Source organism: Lampetra planeri, chromosome 34 (assembly GCF_965212315.1).
Source record: "Lampetra planeri chromosome 34, kcLamPlan1.2.h2, whole genome shotgun sequence".
NCBI classification, from domain to species: Eukaryota; Metazoa; Chordata; class Hyperoartia; order Petromyzontiformes; family Petromyzontidae; genus Lampetra; species Lampetra planeri.
The window spans coordinates 10,041,834-10,058,408 of NC_136140.1; the positions used below are offsets into that span (position 1 = coordinate 10,041,834).

The 16,575-nt window shown below is 52.2% G+C and overlaps 1 protein-coding gene across 1 annotated transcript in view; it reads left to right on the forward strand.

Annotated features, from left to right (window-relative positions):
* Nucleotides 1-15,292, forward strand: part of LOC144730128 (tubulin alpha chain, testis-specific-like) — a 31,795-nt gene extending 16,503 nt beyond the window's left edge. The window contains exons 2-7 of the mRNA XM_078610705.1: nucleotides 5,159-5,462; nucleotides 10,065-10,213; nucleotides 11,506-11,658; nucleotides 11,984-12,511; nucleotides 13,632-13,795; nucleotides 14,459-15,292. Of these exons, the coding sequence (XP_078466831.1) occupies nucleotides 5,159-5,462; nucleotides 10,065-10,213; nucleotides 11,506-11,658; nucleotides 11,984-12,511; nucleotides 13,632-13,795; nucleotides 14,459-14,591 (1,431 nt within the window). The 3' untranslated portion in view covers nucleotides 14,592-15,292. The remainder of the gene's footprint in view (nucleotides 1-5,158; nucleotides 5,463-10,064; nucleotides 10,214-11,505; nucleotides 11,659-11,983; nucleotides 12,512-13,631; nucleotides 13,796-14,458) is intronic.
* The last annotated feature ends 1,283 nt before the right edge of the window (nucleotides 15,293-16,575 follow it).

Genomic DNA, 16,575 nt, shown 5'->3' on the forward strand with positions numbered 1-16,575 from the left:
GGCGCGGGGTGCGGGGTTGGGCACGCGTTGTGGGCGTGGTGTGGACGCGCGCGCCGGGAGTGACAGATGACGAGGCGGCGCGGAGTGAGTGGTGAGGCACGATGAGATGTGGGAAAAGAGGATCGTAGCCAGCACCCGGCGATTGGTCGAATAAGTGGGTGCTCGCAGCGACGTCCGCAGGTGGGGTATAAAGGGGGACGCGCGAGAGCACTCGGGGAGAGTTACCCAGTTGAAGACCCGAAGACGGAGCTGAAGACCTAGTGAAGCCGAGTAGCTCAGTGGCGTTAGTCGCCGAGTAGCTAAGTGGATGTTGGTCATCCGAGTAGCTCAGTGGCGTTAGTCGCCGAGTAGCTAAGTGGATGTTGGTCATCCGAGTAGCTCAGTGGGCGTTAGTCGCCAAGTAGCTAAGTGGGTGTTTGTCACCCGAGTACTAAGTGGATGTTGGTCATCCGAGTAGCTCAGTGGCGTTAGTCGCCAAGTAGCTAAGAGGATGTTGGTCATCCGAGTAGCTCAGTGGGCGTTAGTCGCCAAGTAGCTAAGTGGGTGTTTGTCACCCGAGTACTAAGTGGATGTTGGTCATCCGAGTAACTCAGTGGGCGTTAGTCGCCAAGTAGCTAAGTGGGTGTTTGTCACCCGAGTACTAAGTGGATGTTGGTCATCCGAGTAACTCAGTGGGCGTTAGTCGCCAAGTAGCGAAGTGGGTGTTTGTCACCCGAGATACAAAGTAGGTGTTTGTCACCTGTAACCAAGTTTGATAAAATAAAGAGTGTGTTACCCGTGAAGTCGTCTCCCGTGGAGTTACTACATTACAACTGGCGTCAGAAGTAAACCTGTCTTCAAGAAGTATGGACACAAGGAAGACTACCCGTACCCACGAGCGAGGTCGGGATGACGACGGCGTACCGGGGACACCGACCTCGGGAGTAGAGGACGAGGGGTTGCCGCCGATGCAGCACTTCGCGGTGATGGCCGACGCTCCGCTTGCCTCCGACACCGGCCTCCAGGACGCGCACGCCCGCTTGGCGGAGTTGCTACTCGCCGCCGCCGCTGTCTTGGCCGACATCTCCGTTCCGGCGAGCGGAAAAACGGCTGCGGGGGTCGTGGAGGAAGCGACGGTGGAGGATTCCCGCCAAAGGGCGCTTCGCGCCAAAAGCCTAGAAGTTGCCGCCGTTTTTGGGGGCCGCCACCGATTGGCGGGAAAGACGGACGCCACGTGGCCGGACACCTCCGCGCAGCGCAGCCCACGTCATCGGCGCGCGCCGGAGCCCTCCATTTTGCGCCTGACAACCGAGCCGACATTTTACACAACTCCAGCGGAGCGCGGGAAAATCTCTCCGACGTCGACGACGATCGGGTCCTCCAGCAAAGATTGCCCGCGCTGTCGGCGTTCAAGGCGGATGGGGGCGACTGGGGAGCCTTCCAACGAAGGTTCCTCGCTCATCAGGAGATGTCGGGGTGGTCCGACACCACTGCCCTGCGTGCGTTGCCAGCGATGCTTGACGACGACGCGCTTGCAGCCTTCACATCTGCTGCAAGGTCGTCCCGCTCTACGCTCCAGGCCGCACTACACCTGATGGCGAAGGTGTTCGGGCCGCCCTCCACGTGCCGCCACCAGTTCTACGATCGGCGGAAGGTGGCTGGGGAAACGACGCTAGCCTACCGCACGGCACTGCTCGCCTTGGCGGACGCGGCTTTTCCCCGCATGGATAAGGAGGGGAAGGACGCCATGGTGACGGAGCAGCTGCTGGTGTTGGCCCACGAGTTGGGGGTCCCCATCAACGTGGCAGACGAGATGGAGATCTGCTCCCTGGCGATCGCCACGAGCATTCACGCGTACGAGGTCCTCAAACGCAAGCCGGGGGTCGTCTGCAAATGGCCGGGGAATGCGGCACTGGCCGCCACGATCGCCGAACCTCAGCCAGCTGCGGTGCAGGAGCGGGCCTTCGCTGCACCGTGTCCGGGGGAGTGGAGAACGGGAGGTCGTTCGCCCACACGTTCGCCCCGCAAGCTGGAGCAACCGAAACCTACGACGTCCGTCGTCTGCTACAACTGCGGCCTTCGGGGTCACGTCGCAGCCGGGTGCCGGGCCCCGCGTCCGCGCACCGCAGGACCACGTCGGGACGACGACCAGGGCCACAAGTCATCCCAACAAAACCCGGTGCCTCGGGCTTGACGGCTGCTGACCATCGAGAGCCTGAACCCCGGGGCACGCACGAGTCCTCGATGCCTGGCCGATGTCTTCCTGAACCGCCGGCACCACCGGACGTTCAACCGCGTCTGGTGCCGTACGACGGACCGGCAAGGCGGACTCGGGCTAGGTCTCAACAATTTTCATGAGGACGGGTTTTTTTTGTGCTCTACACCGAGCTCGCCCGGTGTTCCCCTCTGCCGGGATAATGTCCCGTTGTAGGGACGCTCGGAAGAAAAGGGGACACTGCACGAGTCGAAAAAAAAAAAAAAAATTTCCATTTATTTTTTTTGTATACACATTGCTATTGTCACTCGCCGGTTTGTATATATTGTTCTGTTGTCGCGGTGGCATTGGTTGAGGGTTGCGGATGGTGGTGTTCGCGTCGTGTTGTGTTGTTAGCTTAGTTGTTGTTCTTGTTGTTGTGTTGTGTTACGGGGCACACAGGGAGGGTTTGTAATTTTTGTAGCAGCCGGGGCGGCTGCGAGCTATGTGGTAGGGGGTGATGTAGTGGTGGTATTGACGTGCGCCGACTGTGACAGTGATGGATCACGGGGCGGCGCGGGGTGCGGGGTTGGGCACGCGTTGTGGGCGTGGTGTGGACGCGCGCGCCGGGAGTGACAGATGACGAGGCGGCGCGGAGTGAGTGGTGAGGCACGATGAGATGTGGGAAAAGAGGATCGTAGCCAGCACCCGGCGATTGGTCGAATAAGTGGGTGCTCGCAGCGACGTCCGCAGGTGGGGTATAAAGGGGGACGCGCGAGAGCACTCGGGGAGAGTTACCCAGTTGAAGACCCGAAGACGGAGCTGAAGACCTAGTGAAGCCGAGTAGCTCAGTGGCGTTAGTCGCCGAGTAGCTAAGTGGATGTTGGTCATCCGAGTAGCTCAGTGGCGTTAGTCGCCGAGTAGCTAAGTGGATGTTGGTCATCCGAGTAGCTCAGTGGGCGTTAGTCGCCAAGTAGCTAAGTGGGTGTTTGTCACCCGAGTACTAAGTGGATGTTGGTCATCCGAGTAGCTCAGTGGCGTTAGTCGCCAAGTAGCTAAGAGGATGTTGGTCATCCGAGTAGCTCAGTGGGCGTTAGTCGCCAAGTAGCTAAGTGGGTGTTTGTCACCCGAGTACTAAGTGGATGTTGGTCATCCGAGTAACTCAGTGGGCGTTAGTCGCCAAGTAGCTAAGTGGGTGTTTGTCACCCGAGTACTAAGTGGATGTTGGTCATCCGAGTAACTCAGTGGGCGTTAGTCGCCAAGTAGCGAAGTGGGTGTTTGTCACCCGAGATACAAAGTAGGTGTTAGTCACCTGTAACCAAGTTTGATAAAATAAAGAGTGTGTTACCCGTGAAGTCGTCTCCCGTGGAGTTACTACATTACACATGCGCAGTATTATTCAGGGCGGCCGCTGGAGCCAAACCGTGAACCTCCGTGCCAAGCGGCGAGAGCGGGATAAACTTGATTCTCCCGTGTAACAACGAGAGGGTCCACACCGCTCTGAGAGAGTTTTATTATGTATGAGCTCCATATGGATGCTTCGTGTCATGATCACACGACGCCGACATCATGACCGGGATGAAAGAACGCTGACATCGACCGATCGTGCCCTACCCAACGTACCGCGCTCCAGGCCTCGAACCTGGGGTGATGGCCACCGTGGCTCTGCATTTCCCTGCCCTTGGAGGTTAGGAATTCGCAGTCATTGGATGTATGTTTAACTTCTTTCGCACCGTACGTAGTAGCCAACCGTGCTAATCGGAGGTGCGGGGGAAGGGCAACAAACTAAACACACACAAAACCGTTCTGAAGAGATGAGTTTTCAATCTAGATTGAAAAGTGCATAGCTCCAGTGGCTTCCTAATATCGGAAGGAGAATAAAGTTCCGGCAGAAGACCCCACCACCTATTTAGAACTGGCATCTTTCTCCTGTTCGATATGTTGTCTCTTTCATCATTCTCTCCCCAGTTGCTTCTCCTTATTTACCGCCCATCATACACATGGCCCCTCTGAGAGCAATTATTAAATGGTGCCTTAAAACAATCAAAATTATTGCTCAAATTGGGGGGAAAGGCAAGATATGTTCTTTTTAAATACATCATAAACCATATGTAGATTGTATATGTGTGTGTGTTTCTATTGGCTCGGTGGAACAGCGGTAAGAGCCAGGCAGGAATGCTCGCTCGCTCGCTCACCCTCTCGCTCGCCCTGCCACGTGCTGCCCCAGCCAGCCACCTCTCCTGGCCGACCGTGGCTTTACACCAGGGGTGGGGAACGTCTGGCCCGCGGGCCGTACGAGGACCGCGAAATCATTTGGTGTGGCCCTGCCAAGGCAACCGCAGGCGGGACTCGAAATTCAATAAATCTAGGAGCAAACCTGGAAAAGCAGTTGCGAGTAGCAACATCATCAATACCAGCTAACATCACACGACTCGCCAAAGAGAAGCAGTTCCAGCCATCACATTAGGGGTAAGTTAATTAAATGTTTGACCAAATATAACAGGCTAACTTTTAAGTTGATAATTTTGTATGGCCCGCGAATGACCCTGTGCAGCACTGCGAGTCGGATGAGAGGAGTTCCGTCGATCAATTGTGAGGTCAATATGGGAATAACAAATAATATGGGAATATGGGAATAATAATGACAATATGGGAATATCAAATAACGACTGCGTGTCTGCGTTCAAGTTGTCGTCCTCCCCCCCCCGCACCTCCGATTTGCAAGGTTGGCTACGTACGGTGGTGCGAAAGAAGTTCAACATGCATACAGTGCATACGAGTTTTTTTTTATTTTACCCCGGTGAACACTTAAGAGACTGGGGGGGAGGGTGAGTCTCGTTTAAAAGAGTGACCTGGGTCGCCGACGTGATTCACAGCAACGAATCAAATAAAAATCGAGGAGAAAAACAAAAACAACACAACTGTGTCACACGAGCAATCGAACAAACAAACTAAACAACATTCTGCGTGTGCGCGCGTGTGCAGCGTGAGTGCATCTCGGTACACGTCGGGCAGGCCGGCGTGCAGATCGGCAATGCGTGCTGGGAGCTCTTCTGCCTGGAGCACGGCATCATGCAGGACGGCACCCTGCAAGACAAGCAGTCGCAGAGCGCCTTGGCCGCCGCCGCCACCGTCGCCGCCGGCAGCGGGGGCAGCAGCGGCGGCGGCGGCGGCGCGCCCAGGCCGCACAGCGACCGCAAGGACGCGTTCAGCACCTTCTTCAGCGAGACCGACGCCGCCAAGTACGTGCCCCGCGCCGTCTTCGTCGACCTGGAGCCCACCGTGGTCGGTAAGCTGAACCCGGACGATGCCAAACCCGCAGCCCGCTAACCCGCGGTAACTCGGCGGCGGGAGGTTCGAACCTCGTGGACGCGTGCGTTTTGGGTACGGGCCGAAGGTGAGCACCCGGCCGAAAAAAATAATCTGTTGAGAGGCAATCGTTTCAAAAGTGGGGCTGTGAAGAAGGGCCATTGCAGATGGTGCGTCCTGTTCTCTCTCATAACGAGAAGAGAACAGGCCGGCTAAAAGAAAAAAATCCATTCGGTGACGGTAGATGTTATTCCGCGTTGTGTTCTTGTGCCACGCCGCATCACGCGGCTTGCTTCGATGTGATCGGACGACTTCACGAAGAGGGAACCACGATTGGGTTCGTGTGACGGCGACGCTTTGTTCAAAAGTGCTCTTTCCTGGGTAGCTTTCGCATCTCTGCAAGCGGCGACCAAGAGGCATCGTGTCAGCCCACACGCCGCCACAAAACGCCACCCTTCTCAGTCCACCAGTCGCTCGCCAATGCAAAAGCGCGTACCGATGCGCGCTGTTTGTATCGCGACCTATAAAGCCATGATTGTAACTAAGATCTGTACTGTGTACTATTGAACTAGAGTAGAACCCAACTTAACGACGGTATTTGGTTCTACGAAACCGGTCGTTAAGTGATTTAATCGTGAAGCGAGTATAGGAAATACACGTTAAAGGCTTAATGGGCTCCAATGGCATCAAAAGTTACCCCTTTTCACCCAAAAACGTACTTTATAATATTTAAGCAATGGATATTTTGCCGTGTTTCATAATAACAACATTATAATCACTTTAAAAGAAGCACGGTTAACCAATGCATTAATTAATATTTACTGTACCTACAACAGCCCGTCGTTAACAGGGGAATGGTCGGTAAACGAACACATTGAGCCCTATGGAGGCACTACACTACTATACACTACACTATACACTACACTATACACTACACTACTATACACTACACTACTATACACTACACTACTATACAGTACACTACTATACACTACACTACTATACACTACACTACTATACACTACACTACTATACACTACACTATACACTACACTACTATACACTACACTACTATACACTACACATTGAGCTCTATGGAGGCCCGTCGTTAAGCGATTAGTCGTGAACAGGGGTGGTCGTTAAGAGGGGTTCTACTGTATTTTGAACTATGTTTACATAACCAGGCAAGGTACACTGAGCTATGAAGCTCTTTTCGCAAGTGACTTGGCCATCACGAATAACAGTGGCTTATCATCGTGTGGAAATGTATAGCAGCCCAAATACTCTCAAGCATAATACTAATGTGAATGGAGAAACCAGAGGACACGGAGAAAAACCCACACGACCACAGGGAGAACATGAAAACTCCAAATATACAGTTCGAGATCGAACCCACGACCTGCTGTATACCAGGCGAGGTAATTAACGTCTCGCCACCGTGGCGTCCATCTTTACCGTCCCAGGACACCCATGAAATAGCCGATTGGGCCCTTTCTGCTGAAATAAATGGAAAAAATCCCGAAATGTCACCTTTTATCTGTTTCCTTGTGAGGCCACACAGCCTTATCGACGGGCGCGTCAGGTGATTTATTTGCGCTTGTGCACCACTCCCAAACGCAGCAGCGGCATCACCAAATCATGCTTCATTCAGCGAAACGAAATTGGTCAGAAATAATTTTGATACAAGGCGATCCCATTGATAGTCAATCCCCAACCAGGCATTGAACTCCCGATCCTTCCGACTGAACCGTTCGCTATACCACTGGGCCACATGGCCGATTCATGTGCGGCATATCCTTTTAAAGCAACAATCATAACTTACAAAGTTAAAATAACGTTTTGGTGTTAAAGTCTCAACACTATTCACATTTGGATTTTGTGTAAGACTATAAGGGATATGGTGTTGTCTTGTTGTGTTTAGAACTGCTGTTGTTATTGTAGTTGTTTTGCTGCCTTGCCCAAGCTTGCATTTAGTTTTAAAACACCGACAAGAATGGATATACTTTAGCATATTGTATTTACATCGTTTATTTATTTATAGTGACTTTCTTACCTTTCCTACACTTTTCACTCCTATCGGTTTTTGCATTCTTGTTGTAACCTTCTGACCCTACTGAACATCCGTGAAATAGAGCTCCATCAGCTCATTGGATTCCTCCGGTCTAAATAAAGATTCAGATTTTTTTTTCTGACCAATCCTGCGTAACGCAAGAATAACAACAACCATATTGGTCGCACTTTTTTACGCATTAAACCGAAGCCTCCGCACGCATCCAGCCGATCGCAATACGCTCACTACAACAATCTCGTCACGTTCAACCTCCCCTGCGCGTTCGAAGGAACCGTCGCTTTCACGACATTCAATGAGCCGTTAAGAAGGAAGTGAAAGAGAGAGGGGGGGTCGTTACTGGAGATCAGCGGGGGGCATCTATTCGTGGATTGCCCCTGCGTACGAAGCGATGAGATCAGCTCACGAGCAAGGGGTGTCGTTGAGACGGATGGCAGGGAAACTGGACCGTGGGGGAAATAGCGCGACGGGATCGAGACGCCTTCGTCCATAAGTGGATATAGAGTTTAATTTCGATTTAAAGCTTTCGTGACTGCAGGGATTCATCTTCTTGGTTCTTTCGGTAAAGTCACGTAGAAGGGAAATAATAAAATAATAAAAATAAAACATAATAAAATACAATTCTCACGACGTTTCGGCCACAACGCAAGCAGCCGGTGAAGAACAGGTCTGTCGGAAAGACAGCGTCTGAATGAACACCACCAAGCTTGGCAGCGTATATTTAAGCTGGGTTAGAGGAAGGGCGCCTTGACAAAGGAATTTGCATATCAACAGAAGAATTTAGCATATTTATTGTATTTTATTATGTTTTATTATTATTATTATTATTTTTTCCCTTCTACGTGACTTTACCGAAAGAACCAAGAAGATGGATAGAGTTGATGAAAATGAAATGCCCATCAAGAAATCGTTCGTTGTTTACTTACAATGTTGAACTTGATCTATGATACACACCTAGGGTTGCCAATCCTCCCGGATTATCCCCGAAGCATTCACCAGCATTGGCATCGATGTCCTGGTGACTACTGGAAGCAATTCGGGAGATTTTAATCCTCGAATATTTTAATAAAATAAAATAAAATCTTCCACAATAGCTTCAGTCAGAGGGAGCAACCTTATACACACCGGCCATTTAAAACTTTTAGGGGGGAGGGGGGACAACTACCACGCACCTCATAACCTACCTCCTTTTTGAAAGCTCCTCGGCACAGTCAAACGAAGCCCCCCATACTTGTGTTGTGAACGTGATGCTGCGATCCCCCCTCCCCCCACCTCCCCCCCTCCGCCCCCCCTGCGATTGAGACTGGCGGTATCACGCATGAAATCCATCCGCCCTCCAGGCCTCGCGACCTCCTTTCTCTGCCAAGCCCCGTGGATATTTTAGCGTTCGTGCTGCTTGTTTACAGGGACGGCATCAGCCGAGGGCACGCCACGCACGCCGCACGCAGCAGGCAACACCAACCGCACGCAGCTCTCGCCGGCACTTGCCGAAGAGAAACAAACTGCATTGGAACCATGTAAAAATGTCATCGATATCGCAGTCCACGATTTAACCACCGCTGGAGGATATGGCCTCTCCAGGCCGCCGCCGTGCCTCATTGGTCTCGCGATGAAACGTTCCGCCTAGCGCCTGCACACGAGTCGATTTCATCGCTCCATCTCCGTGGTGGAGATCCTCCTGGGTTGTTATACTTTGTTAGGTATCGCCCACCGGCCACCATCCCTTCTAGCTATGACGTGCTCTCCCAAATCCTGCTCACCTGTCTTCACAGTCAAGGTTACATCTCTAATCGGTGTTTGCTCCCTGATCCTGTGGTCCTAATCTCGTCTGTGGAATGCAAAGCGTGCACCTATCCATGCTAATTTGCACACGTAGTCAGTTTCTTTAATTCTATTATTCGTTGTCCACGTTTCTGATCCGTACGTCACAGCAGGTGACATACACCTGATATACACCTGCTGTTGAGTGGAGGAGGGTTTACGACACATTTTATTTAAACGACCACACCCAGGGGTCGGCAACCAAAATCACAAGAAGAGCCATTTTTTCGAATTCGGTGGAAAAAGACCCTCAACATTTCAAGAGCCACAATTGCACGTGCACAGCGTCACGAAGCAGCAGTCCTTAAAGAGCCACATGCAGCTCCGGAACCGCAGGTTGCCGACCCCTGACCTAACCCAAAATAAACCAATTATGCATAGTGATATACACCGACTGGACAATTCTTTCGAATAATATTCATACATTAACCCCTAACCCTTCATGCCCCCCCCAAATTCCCTCCTAAGTTTCTACCACGTTCTCCACATGGATCCCAGGCCGATCGGTGCTCAGGGCTGCAGGGCTTCCCAGTGGGGGGCGAAAGACAATTACCCCCCCCCCCCCACCGCTGCCCCCCCCCAGCCTGCCAATTTTGGAGGAAGAGGGCGACAGTCTGCTCCCCCCGCAACGCCAACACGCGCGAGCCCCATTCGCAACGCGCCTTGACCCCTCGTGTGCGACCCCTCTTTCAGACGAGATACGCACGGGCCCGTACCGCCAGCTCTTCCACCCCGAGCAGCTCATCACGGGCAAGGAGGACGCGGCTAACAACTATGCGCGCGGCCACTACACCATCGGCAAGGAGATTGTCGACCTGGTGCTCGACCGCATCCGCAAGCTGGTACGGGGCGAAGGGGCGGACCGGTGGTGATGGTGGTGGGGAGCGGTGGTGTAGCGGTTAGCGCTACGCTGCGCTACGAATCCCGGCGAGCCGAGTTTGATTCCCGCTCATGGCCAATTCCAGTGACGATTATTTGAACCGGTTCCTGGGGCCTCCCCTAGGTCGACTCAGCCTCAAATGAGTACTTGGTGCGGTGTGTAAACATCGCCACTGGGGAGACAAAGGCAGCCGGGCGTGGTGCTGGCCACCCACCCCCTCGTGTGCCGTGCCGGCCTTCATAGGTGCTCGCTAACAGCACTTGCTCCTACAGTCTGTTAAGGCTATACGGGGGATATTTGTCTTTGGTGGCCGGGTGGGGAGGAGTGGGGCAAGCGCTGTCAGTTTTTAATGATTTTCCACCGACGTTGAAAATGGTTACTGCAACCGCTGCGCTGCCCAGAGAGGTCCCATGGAGGCCCCGGGGCTGGAGGCCCTAGACATAATTCCACGTGGGCCCCCCTTGATTCATGAGTAACATAAAATCAGAAATGTTGTGGAGTGGAAGATGGCAGCCTCCACGCGGCCCACTCTGGTTAAGTGAGAAATCAACGCGGCGACCGAACGTCGAGCATCCCCCAGTTTCCAGACAAACAACACAAGCAGCGCCAACGGCCCTGTTCAGGGCCAATCAACGCACCAGATGGGCCCTGAGTCAAGAATCCTCCACAAATGTTATGGGGTTTTTTTGGGGCAAATTGCACCTTCTGCACTCCCTGCTTCACCCTCTCTGGGCAGCCCTGGCAATAGCTCTGTCCGTCCGTCCAACTGCCTGAAACGCTGCACATAATTAGGAACCACTGTGCATCATGAGGAACCACGAATTATGGGGAGATACATGCATTCCTCTACGTGAATAGGGTCAGGCATAGGCAGAGGAGGAGAGGAAGCTCCTGAACCTGGACTTGAAGAAGAGAAGGAGTCGGCAACTTTATTGACACTCGTTTCTGTTGCGTCTTATTTTCCGTGTTAGAATCGGAAAAATATGGAAATCAATTGTCCACGCTCCATATCCGTTTGTCAACACTGCTCCACGTCCGAAAATTCACGTTTCTTCACTACACGCCCAATCCCTGGGTTTGATCTTCCACGAAGCTCATAGTCCTGGTGGGGGAGGAAATTTCAGATTAATGGGGGGAACATATATTCCTCGTCACTGACTTGGATCGTTGCTACTGCTGCCTGTGTTTCCAATCGCTGTCCTTAACCCCATGTCCACCCCATGTCCCCACCTAATGTTCCCACACGGACCGCAGGCCGATCAGTGCTCGGGGCTGCAGGGATTCCTGATCTTCCACAGCTTCGGGGGCGGCACGGGCTCGGGCTTCACGTCGCTGCTCATGGAGCGCCTCTCGGTCGACTACGGAAAGAAGTCCAAGCTGGAGTTCTCCATCTACCCTGCGCCACAGGTGAGTTGGCGTCGGCGCTCCGGATTTAAACTAAACTAAAAAAACTAAACAATTTTTTTATTTTACCAGGTAAGGGCCCACTGAGTTGTATAGCTCTTTTTCAGACGCGACCTGCCCATGAATGACCGCTCAACAAAATTACTTATCATGTTGAAATTTATGGCAGCAAAATAATGTAAATAATATAAATGCATGTTTCTATCGCATTACTGACCTGCCCCAACTCCAATCGACTTGACCTGACCTGACCCGACCGATACCAACCTATACCCATTCTGACCCGTTTCTCCATCCTTCCGCGGCCCTCGTGTCGCGTACGGCACAGGTGTCCACCGCCGTGGTGGAGCCTTACAACTCCATCCTCACCACCCACACCACCCTGGAGCACACCGACTGTGCATTCATGGTCGACAACGAGGCCATCTTCGACATCTGCCGCCGCAACCTGGACATCGAGCGCCCCACCTACACCAACCTCAACCGCCTCATCGGCCAGATTGTGTCGTCCATCACGGCCTCGCTCCGCTTCGACGGCGCCCTCAACGTCGACCTCACCGAGTTCCAGACCAATCTGGTGCCCTACCCGCGCATCCACTTTCCGCTGGTCACCTACGCGCCCATCATCTCGACCGAGAAGGCCTACCACGAGCAGCTGTCCGTGGCTGAGATCACGACGGCCTGCTTCGAGCCGGCCAACCAGATGGTGAAGTGCGACCCACGGCACGGCAAGTACATGGCCTGCTGCATGCTGTACCGCGGCGACGTCGTGCCCAAGGACGTCAACAACGCCATCGCCGCAATCAAGACCAAGCGCAGCATCCAGTTCGTCGACTGGTGCCCCACGGGCTTCAAGGTGAGGATGCCCAGCGTGAGATTTTGCAAAACGAAATTCGCCATGGAAATATTTCGTCGACGAAGCATTTTTATTTTTGAGTCAGCGATGGCTACAAGTGGACTTATAAGCGTGACAACTGACTACCACTACTACTCACCACCGTCATCACCATCACCAGAGAACAAAGACCAGCTGACCATGACGAGACAAAACTAACGGAGTCTGAGTGAAGACACAGGCCGAGATGATGTAATAGTATTACTAGAGACTGCAGTGCACTGAGGAAAACCGAACAGGTAATTAGCTATGTGTATATAACAGGATTTACTGAGTTTAATAATTGGCTGACCTGATAATGATCGAAGGAGAAACACTGCTACACAGACACCAATATTTAGCAAACGAACGTGTCTAACGACTAAATAATTAACTGATTTACTCGACTAGACTAAGATAATGACGACATGAAATCCACAGAGACTCGACTAATATTTCCCAAAGTCTCATCGACTAGACCAGGCCGAACACTCAAGTAAAAACTGCTAACTGCATGAGCACCGGGTAAAGCCAATATCGCCAACGTCACGATCTTGTCGCAAGATCTCGAGGCGTTTTGTGTTTCCATAGCGAAGAAAGTTTCTCAGACCGACAAGTATAGAGACTCCAGCACTCCTGCCAGTCCAACCTCCATGATGCTGTTACAAATAGTTCTCCCGTGTATTTTTGGGTTGTGGTTTTAGATTGCTGTCCTTTCGCCGCACCACCGATGAGTACGGTTGGCTACGTACGGTGCGAAAGAAGTTCAATATATATACATTCATACGTACCGCTTATGTGTTGTTTGGAACGATTTCCGACGTTTCGCTCCTACGTGCTGGGAGCTCCTTCAGGAACTGAGAGCTACTACGGAACTCAGTTTCTTAAAAAAAACTTCCAGGTCCTGGCACAACATGTCAGACATGACGCTGGACAATACGCGGTACAACCCACAATGCAACTGCGAGAACGTACGCGGTAGCAGTTTGATGATGGTACCTTTCATGATGACACCTTCCAACGCGCCCTTTCTTGTACCTCTCACCACAACTCATCCGGTGGCCCTCACCGCCACTCCCCCTGGTGTCTCTCACCACCCCAGGTGGGCATCAATTACCAGCCCCCCACGGTGGTGCCGAGTGGCGACTTGGCGCGGGTGCAGCGCGCCGTCTGCATGCTCAGCAACACCACGGCCATCGCTGAGGCCTGGGCTCGCCTGGACCACAAGTTCGACCTCATGTACGCCAAGCGCGCCTTCGTGCACTGGTAAGTTTTCAGCAGCAACGTTGATCATGGTTGCCACGGTGGCGAGATGTTAACTTCCTCGTCTGGTGTACAGAATGTCGTGGGTTTGATGCCGACCCTGACGCCTGCTGTATATTTGGAGTTTGCATCTCTCTCTCCTCGTGGTCGCGTGGATTTTTCTCCAGGTCCTCTGGTTTCCCCCCTCCACATTTAGAATAAACATGCATCTCGAGTATTTTGCTGCCATATATTTCCACATGATAAGCCACTTCGTTGAGCTATCATTTGTGGGCAGCTTCTGAAAACGAGCTATCTAGCTAAGTGAAAATAAGAAGAGTAAGAAAAGAGTTTATGTAATTTTTTTATTTTAAGGAGTGGGTTGCTGAAGTAGTGGTTAGAGCAGTGCTGATAGGGCTGTAGATTATGATGGTGACGATGCTGATGAATAATGAGGATGCTGTTTCTGATGTGGGTGATAAGAACGTTGCCGCTCCAAATGTGATGAATGATGTCGATGATGGTGATTTGGCCCCAAATACCGTTGCCGAATGTGATAATTTCTGCATATGAAGCTACTGCCAATGGTGATAACACTTCTACTCTTTGTTGGTGATTCTGGCGTAATTTATGATGGTTACTATCTTGACGATGATGACGATGTTGATGCCTCGGACTTGCCTACAGGTACGTGGGGGAGGGAATGGAGGAGGGGGAGTTTGCCGAGGCCCGGGAGGACCTGGCCGCCCTGGAGAAGGACTACGAGGAGGTCGGGGTCGACTCCCTGGAGGGCGACTGCCAGGACGGGGAAGAGTACTGACCCGTTGACCCAATGGCCCGGTGACCTGGCTTTCCCTTGCCAGTGCCATGGGCCTTCGTGGCTGCTGCCTTAAAGCTATCGTCAGACGCGAACACAACTCAAACGCCACAGGGGCTGCGCTCGTAAAAATGAATTCCCTAGCTCGCTTATTCATTCATTCATTCATAAAAAGGTAAAGGTGCAGCCCTGCAATTTCTTGCTCGCACAACTGCTGGCAGAAGGGCCTCGGCTAGAGGGAGCGCTAGAAATACTCTCTCGAGGGTATTGGCACGCCAAATCCATCTCACCTTTTGTATGCAAACTTAAAAGCATTATAAGAATACCGGGTACAATAATACTGGATAGTATTATTATGCATAAGCATATCTTCTACTCTAGCGGTAGTGCCGTACACTGACAATCCCTCCTCCAAGTCCAGCCTAGAAGCGTTCTGGAGAATATCGAGTGAGACATGAAGCCCTGTGTCGTGGAAAAGCGTGGTGTCTGGGTAATGGATTAGTGAGGTGGCGGGGGGGGGGCAGCGTTTTCAAAAAAAAATTTCAGAACCCCAACATTTTCCTATCCTCAGCAACGATAACGATGGAATAGACGTTGAAACGTGGACACCGCGATGCTTGTTTAGGAGCACAGCTGCCGTGCGATGTTCAGCTTACAACGTAGCGCACTGATGCGACATTCAAATACACAGTCTGTGAACGCCACGCGTGTCCTCTGTTATTTTTTGTCGTCGCGAGCGGTGTGTATATGTGTGTGTGGGAGCGGCCATGAGTTCGGTACTGAGTGCGGGTTGAGGTCAGGGTCAGGCCCGAATTGGCGGACGGAGTTAAGTTGGTGAGGGATGATTGAGGCGCTTGTGGACAGGTGGCGGCTCAGAAGTCAGTGCCATGCTGAAACCACCCGTTTTTCCCACTGGCACATCCAAGCTGAGCTAGCATGGAAGGCCCTTCCGGTACGAGTGGTTTTCCACTGGCTATTTGGCAAGCCAAGCTGTGACCAAAGTGTGATAAGCTGGCTTTAAGGGACACCTGTGCCGGGTTGGCTCAGTACAGCCTTGGTGTGGCTCACTTGTGCAGCAGGACAAAAAAGATACAAGAGTTTGTGTATGTACATAGATTTGGATGAGTGTATGCATGACACCTTCACGTTGAAAATATCAACGCAGGCCCTGCTCCACTCTACAGCTGTGCTCCAGTGTGGAGTGCCAGCCCTGTCACACAAACCTTGTCGACATCGAAATGGACACTGCACTTCGTATCATCAATGGCTTCCTGTGCTGGCGAACATCGCTCCAGACAACAACCAACATGATGCTGCGACGATCCGGGAGTACAACAAGATCATGGAAAACTTCACCATGCCGCTCCACCGAGACGTAAATGAAACCCCACGCCCTAGGCTTTAATCCAGGAAGCCTTTCTAGATATGCACCTCCGCTCTGGCAGCTGAAAATAAAGACACCGGCACTCGACGGTCTGAAGGGTGGGGCGGCTACGAACGTGCAAATAACATCATTGAGGACCCGACCGTGGAAGTGCTGGGATTCTGTCTCTCTCACGACGGCTGTGGGCCACACTGAACAGCGCTCGGACGTAGCACGTTGTCCCATAATAGTAAAATTAAAGAATCACCAAACTGCGACTGTGGTAAAGCCCAAACCATCAAACACATCACCGATGAGTGCGCCATCCACGCACACCCTGGCGGTATCCCTGCAATCCATGCAGCGTCTACTGCTGCCTTGGATTGGTTGAAGGACCTTACCATTTAACTATGATATCTATACAAACTGTTGCTTACATCCTATACGAAAGAAAGAACACATTCCTGCGGAGGGAGCTGGTAGGAACGTTGGGTTGCTCGGTCAATGGCCAGGGTCAACAGCGGCGTGGTGTATTCCGCAAATATGCCCGACTGTGAGGGCGGGCACAAGCCGGCGTGAGTAGATTAAACGTTGAGTTTTGTAAGGACACCACGGGGTGACCAG